Below are 6,970 nucleotides of genomic sequence, written 5' to 3'. Positions count from 1 at the left end.
AGCCCTGGCCAGAGTCCAAGGAGCCGGGGGACGCCGGGGCGGGGGCGGGGAGAAAGGGGCACACCTGTGGAGTGGAGTGGGGGTAAGTTTGCATATGTCTCTTGACTCTCCACATCTAGAATCAAGGCCTTCATGCTGAAAATGAGGCCCCTCTGCTCAGCTTGACCTGAAGTGGTTTACTGGCAACAAAAAAAGATTTGGTGACTGCGGAATCGACCATATGAGTGGTCTTGGTGTCTCAGACCCCAGATTCCAGGACCAATCTTGAGTTTTCGAAACCTGGTTGATTGGAAGAGGGCACATTGAGTTCAGATACGGGTGGTTTCAGTCAGGCTCAAACTAAGAGAGAAGACAGGATGAGAGCTGGCCACGACTAATCCCGGATAGAAACCGCTCCAGGCTATACTTCGGACTCACAAGAGGAAGTCGAGGGGCCTGATGTAGAGCCATCCAGAGATGGGCAGTGGAGGCAGTGGAGGGGAAGGGCCTTGATTCCGGTATGGACAGGGAACCATAGAAAGCCATTTTACTCACTGGGGTGCCTGGGCCAGTACTTGGACTCGGTAGTCTTGAGAAAGGAAGTAGTTGGACTCCCCACCCAGAGAGCAGAGCCATCTGGAATTTCTGTGTCCGGGAACAGACGCTGACTTTCCTCTCTGTTCCATGGGAAGTAAGGTGACTATTGGGTCAACAGAAGTAGGCAAAACCCTGCCACTTCATCTCTGAGAGGCCTGCGGAGGGGTACAAGTCTTAGTGCCCCCCCCTTCTAAAACAGTTATTTTGGCTAGCTGCTCATCCCCTCTGGGAGGCTGAAGCAACTGGAAGCCACGAAGGCTACCTTCCTTCGGTCCTGTTGGTCTCACGGCTCAGAAAGTCACTAACAATCGGCTGAACTGTGACAATGGACTTTCAGGGTCTAGGTCTCACCAGAACATCTGTAAAGATGTCCTTTGTCCCCCTCCCAGCTCTCATGGACAAAGGATATTGGCCATCTCTTAGTGTCTCAGACACTGTAGTCCAGGGCCTCAGAAACACCCTGTCAGCAGGTGGAAGAAATGATTCAACTTGGGAAGGAGTTGGGATGTGGTTGTGGTGAACTCAGTTTCCCAGAGGTGAGGCCTGAGACTCAGCAGAGAGCTCACAGGACAAGAAGGAGAGGCCTAAGACATGGAGTCCAGTCCAGGAGGCACTGACAGGCAGGGTTGGATGGAGCTGAGACAGAGCCCAAGGCTCCAGAGCTGGGCACCTGGGAAGTGCAGCAACTCCCCTTCTGACCTCCTGGGGGACACCCACCCTCCGTGTTACCCCTGAGCAGTCCTTGTAGAACACACACACACACACACACACACACACACACACACACACACACACACCCCTCCACCTCCCCACCCCCACCGCCTGCACCCTCAGTCCCCACAAACTCCCTGGAGTCAAGCTTCAGTGTCTCCTCCAGGCGGGAGACAGCTCAGAAGGTAGCAGGGCCAAGCAAGATCCAAGGGCGTAAACTCAACAGTTTAGCCTGGGGATTGGTGTGCTGAGGAAAAATGGAAAGCTCTAAAAGCCTCAGCCTTAGTCCCGTGAGAGACTGCCCCCCCCCAGACTCTCAGAGCACCCCATGAATCCCTGCCCCCAAATCCACCCAGTAACAGTTTTTCCTTTTTATCCCTCCAAACTAAGAACAGGTGAAGGGTCATCTTATTCTGTCTCTTGTTCTGAGCGAGCCTAAGTCAGCCCACCGCGTCTAGTGGTTGCCAGGGAAAACGCGTCCAGGTATGCTCAAATTCGAAATTTAAGCAAATCCTAGGTTGAGGAATCTTTTTTCTTTCAGGGCGGCATCCAGAGCGTTGAGACCAGAATGGTAAACTGAGGTTGAGGTGGACAGTGAAAGGTCTTGGTGCGGAGGTGTCGTCACCCTGCGAATTACACCTCTGTGTACTGCTGCACCTCATCCCTATAGCTAGCATCCCCTAGTCCTGGGGAGGCTGCTTAGGGCATCCCCTTTCCCTGACGAGCTGCGAGGCTTTTGCTCCTCCTCCTCGTCCTCCCGGTCTCTCCAGCCCCTCCCCATCCCACCCAGTCCTTGGCCTTGCTGTTCCCTCCCTATGCCCTCCCGCACCTCAGGATCTCTCTCCTCTACCTCTGGGCGCACTCACGTCTAGGAGGCGGCTTGGACACCTTCACACCACTGCGTGTTATCCCCGTGCGCGGTCCTTGCTGCCTGTCTCCAGCCTCTTTCTCACCTCTCACTCATGATTCGCCCATCTCCGCAGTGTCCCGTCCTCGGTGCTGTCCTCTCGGGCGTGCGCTCCGCTCTTTTTCCCTTGGTGCCCGCCTGCTAGCCCCTATCCCGGGGCTCTTTTCCTCCTAACCCTCCTTCAAACCTCCTTGCCTCCCTCCTGGGTCCCTCCCTCCGGCGCGGCCTAGGGGGTGGGGGGCGGCGGCGCGGGGCGGGGCGGGGCAGGACGGGCGGGGCCAGGCGGTGACGCGGGGGCTGGCCGGGCTAGAGGCGCGGCGGCGCGGGGCGGGGGCGCAGTCCCGGGTCCGACTGGCCGAGCCCCGCGCGCCCCGCCCGCGCCCTGCGCCTCCGCCCGGCCAGCCGGCGGGGGAGGGGGCATGAGCCGGCGCCCGCGCGCCGCCGGGAGCTGCGGGCCGGCCTAGAGCCCCGCGCGGGCCCCGCGCCCGAGCCTAGCCGCCGTCGCTGCCCAGCCGCGGGCGCATCCGCGGGAGCCGCGATGCAGCGGCCCGGGGAGCCGGGCGCCGCGCGCTTCGGTCCGCCCGAGGGCTGTGCTGACCATCGGCCGCACCGCTACCGCAGCTTCATGATCGAAGAGATCCTCACCGAGCCGCCCGGGCCCAAGGGCGCAGCGCCTGCGGCTGCCGCTGCCGCCGCGGGCGAGCTGCTGAAGTTTGGCGTGCAGGCGCTGCTGGCCGCCCGGCCCTTTCACAGCCACCTGGGTACGTGCAGTGGACTGGGCTTGACCGGAGGGTGGGAGTCGAGCAAGGGGCTGCCCAGAATCCATCCTCCTTCCCTCTGTTCCTGGAGCTACTTGGGATACAGGCCCCACGCACGTCTTTTCACACACTTCAACTGGGAAGTAGAGGGTGCGGGCAATGGGCTGCGCAGAAACCAGGCCTTATGTCCTCAGGCCAGGCCAGGAGAGAGTTTGTCCTCTGCTTCAGGGCGACTTAGGCTTTTCCAATCGGTGGATAAGCCAGGCCCAGGGACTGGAGCCCGCATCCCCGTCAGACACCAGTCAACCGATCGCTCTGGATCAAAATGACTTCAGTCCAGGGAAGTCTAAGTTTCGCGATAGGGGGCTGACTGGGCATGGCAGTAGCTGCCCAGACCTCTGGAGAAGAGGGTTGTGTCTCCCAATGCTGGGTGCTGACGGTGGCCCATGCCATCCAGGAGCCTCCCAGAGCCTTGTGCTCTCCAGCTAGCGTCAAACCGAGGCCTCTGCTGCAGCCAGGATCTCCCTAGGCCTTGTTAGAAGGAAAGAGGCCTGGTTGTGAGCCGCTGCCCGGCTGGCCCTTCCACTTCCAGGTCAGCTGGGCTTCCAAGCGTCTTGAATCACTTGCTCAGACCTTTTCTGTCTCGGTCTTGTCTCTTGGGGGATTGTGGGGCAGCTTGCACGCCTTCTCCATCTTGGCATAGGACTTGTACAATTTCTTTAGTTGACCTCCGTCCATGTCTTTTGGTGGAGTCGATCTGTCTCCCCCTTCCTCTTAAGATTCTCTTCTCACTCCTTATTGTCCTCTCTACGCTTACCTCACCCTTGCTTGGACCCATTCCTTTACGACAAGACTACCAGGAAAGGAAGCTCCTACACAGACTCCAGTTCAGCTAGCGGCCTTCGGGATCCGAACCAGCCTCTGTTCTGTCTTGGTGACAGTGGATCCAATTTGCCTGTTTGGGGTCCATCTGGTTTACAACCTCTCTGCTGCCTTTCACTACCAACGGCTTTATTGTTGGTAATTCGTTTGAAGCGGGCAAATAGCCTAGGACTAGAGAACATGGACGCACCTTCGGGGGGGGGGGCGGGAAGCCTGAACAGAGAGAACAAGAAAGACAATTTTCAGGTTCAAAGGATGCTTTGGCAACCCTCCCCTAGTTAATGTCGGGGCCTCAGCTTAGCGTTGTAAATCTCAGCGCAGTGCCCGGAAAAACAAACGCTCACATTTCCACCGCGTTCTTTTCCGAATTCACCCGTTTCTTCTTGGTTTCTCTTTTTCGCAAAAGACAACTCGGTGTCCTCTACGCAGCGAACTTGCCTTTAAGAACCTTGGCATCTCAGATGCAGCTGGGTCGTGGGAACGCCAGAACAGAGCGCGGGGTGGGAAGGATACTTCTTTCTAGACTTCCCGGGATACCTACATCAAGGAGGGTCCCCCAGGACGCATAGCTTAAGTCCTTACTCTCCTTAGGGAGTAGCCGGCTCAGACTGAGCTCAGGCATCCAGGCACCGCACAGTGCAGCGGCCTCGGAGGCTGGACTCCAGTTCACCGGGCTCCTTCCCTTCTCCCCCTGTAGCAGTGCTGAAGGCTGAGCAGGCCGCTGTGTTCAAGTTCCCACTGGCGCCGCTCGGTTGTTCCGGGCTGGGCTCGGCGCTGCTGGCGGCGGGGCCTGGGATGCCCGGCACTGCAGGCGCCTCGCACCTGCCGCTGGAGCTGCAACTCCGAGGGAAGCTGGAAGCAGCTGGCTCTGGGGAGTCGGGCACGAAAGCCAAGAAAGGACGCCGGAGTCGCACTGTGTTCACGGAGCTGCAGCTGATGGGCCTGGAGAAGCGCTTCGAGAAGCAGAAGTACCTCTCCACCCCTGACAGGTAGTGTCGGTTGAGGCTGGGTTCAGCGGACAGTCGGCCGGTGGCCGCCTGACCTGCTAAGGGTGTGCGTTGCTCTTTCCAGAATAGATCTAGCTGAGTCCCTGGGCCTGAGCCAATTGCAGGTGAAGACATGGTATCAAAATCGGAGGATGAAGTGGAAGAAAATAGTGAGTGTGGCTGGTGACTTCCTCTTTGCCGGGTTTCCTGGACATTGTCCCGGGCATCCTCCAAGAACTTTCTCCCCACTCTCCTCACACTAAGACTGCCCAGCCCACCCAGTGCACTCTGCTCTTTCTGTTTGGGTTCACTCTGGAGCCGATATTCCCTCCCACCGCAAACACCTCCTGGCAGCCCCTAATCCTCCACCTTGGGGCGTTTCTTTAGGGCTTGGAGTCAAGTCACTGGTGATACCTTGTTTGGGTCCTTGGGTCCCACCTGGGCTCTGGGCACCGGGTGGTCCTTGGTCTGATTCACACCTCACCCTAGTACTGCTCATTCTCGGAACAGGTGCTTCAAGGTGGCGGCCTGGAGTCCCCTACCAAGCCCAAGGGGCGGCCCAAGAAGAACTCCATCCCCACGAGCGAGCAGCTCACGGAGCAGGAGCGTGCCAAAGAGGCAGAGAAGCCAGCAGAGATGCCGGGTGAGCCCAGCGACCGGAACTGCGAGGACTGAGCTCCGCCGGGGGTGCGGCGCCATCGGCGGGAACCCAGGAGCTGGCCCTTCCGCGCCGGTGCCGCGCCGTTTGCTTTCTAAACGTTTCATTACTACTTTGAATGCGGACAATTAGGGGCCAAACAAGGAAGGACACAAGCCTGGAAGCCAAGCCTAGGTCTCAGCGAGCTCCAGTCTCCTGCCCCCCAGTCTGGGAGAGCCGTGTCCAGCACGGCGGAAGCTTTTGGTCTTTCTCGGAGTTCCGCGGTGCCCGGCGCTCCATGCGCATTCACTCCCCGCTCCTTGCCCACACCTTTCTCCGGCCTCCAGCCGGCCTTCTGGGCCCGGACACTGGCAGGCGCACACCCGCTTCCGCGCCTTGGGGACCGAGCCGCCCGGGTGCAGGCCTCCACGGCCCTGTCCTGCAGAGTCGGCTCCGGGAAGACCCGGAAAATCAGCTGATGCCCGGTCCCGATGTCGCTGGGGTTTCTACCCACCTCTCACGAAGACGGTGACTTTTTTTTTCCAATAAAATATTTTATGACACAGCGGGGGGGCTTGATGGTGAGCTTCCGAGTCCGTGAGGGATGGAGGGGAGGTAAGGTACGGAGGCACTCCACATCGCAACGTCCTCCGCTATGGAGACAAGAGGTGCTCTCCCGGACTGGCCCAAGTACTGCAGCAACTAGGTTGCTTCGGAATAAACACTGGGTGTGAGGAGCCAGGGTGGACTCTTCCTTCCCAGCTGTGTGGGGGTGGGGGGGTGGGGGGGTCACCATCAGTGATAGCAGTAGGCCACCAACCAGTCCAGAAGTGTCCCGGAGCTCTGAGCCGTTTAAGTTGTTGATTAGGTCTCCTGGGACTTAACCTAAGCGGTCCTTAAAATGTTCCTGGTCGGCTCTTTTGAGGCGAATGGGAAGCCCAGTGTGTCTTAGGTAGTCCTGGTGAGGGGCTTAACTTGGCAAGGCATGCCTACTAGTGCTTCTCCCGGCCAAAAATGTCTCAGTTGTTTGTCCTTGGGGAGGGAGATGAGCATATACCATTCTATCCCTGCAGTGGGGGACATGGTGACCACTGGATGGGAATGGAGAGATGATCGCTTTACTAGCTAAAGCTCAGAGGCATGGTACAACTTGCCATGCAGCTACAGACAGGCTAGCATTCAAAAGCCGGGTCCTCTCGGGGTCCCCAAAACGCCATAGGTGTTGTGGTCTGGCCTTGTTTTTGGTTTTGGTGGTGGTTGTTTTAAAATGGGTCTCACACTGTGCCCTCACTATCCTGGAACTTGCTCTGTAGACTAGGCTGGCCTTGAACTCACAGAGAATCACCCCCCTCTGCCTCCCGACTGCTGAGATTAAAAACATTCATACCATGCGTGGCAGGTTTAAGAATATGACAGTCACCCGTGTTGGTGACTGTCTCTTTATTTTTAAAATTGTGCATTTTCAAGTATTTGAGTGTCTCTCTCTGTGTGGCTGGGTGTGCACCTGAGCACA

At 58.3% G+C, this 6,970-nt stretch overlaps 1 protein-coding gene across 1 annotated transcript; it reads left to right on the top strand.

The window, feature by feature from the left end:
* Positions 1 to 2,732: 2,732 nt before the first annotated feature.
* Positions 2,733 to 5,495, top strand: Barx1 (BARX homeobox 1). Its single transcript, XM_052726867.1, has 4 exons — positions 2,733 to 2,955; positions 4,532 to 4,823; positions 4,906 to 4,990; positions 5,331 to 5,495. Exons 1-4 carry the CDS (start codon positions 2,733 to 2,735, stop codon positions 5,493 to 5,495), a joined length of 765 nt encoding a protein of 254 aa, XP_052582827.1.
* Positions 5,496 to 6,970: the final 1,475 nt, after the last annotated feature.

This window comes from Peromyscus californicus, unplaced genomic scaffold (genome assembly GCF_007827085.1).
Source record: "Peromyscus californicus insignis strain IS unplaced genomic scaffold, ASM782708v3 Scaffold_8__1_contigs__length_139910024, whole genome shotgun sequence".
Lineage (NCBI taxonomy): Eukaryota > Metazoa > Chordata > Mammalia > Rodentia > Cricetidae > Peromyscus > Peromyscus californicus.
The sequence above is the reverse complement of the archived record's forward strand: the minus strand, read 5'-3'. Positions and strand labels throughout refer to the sequence as shown.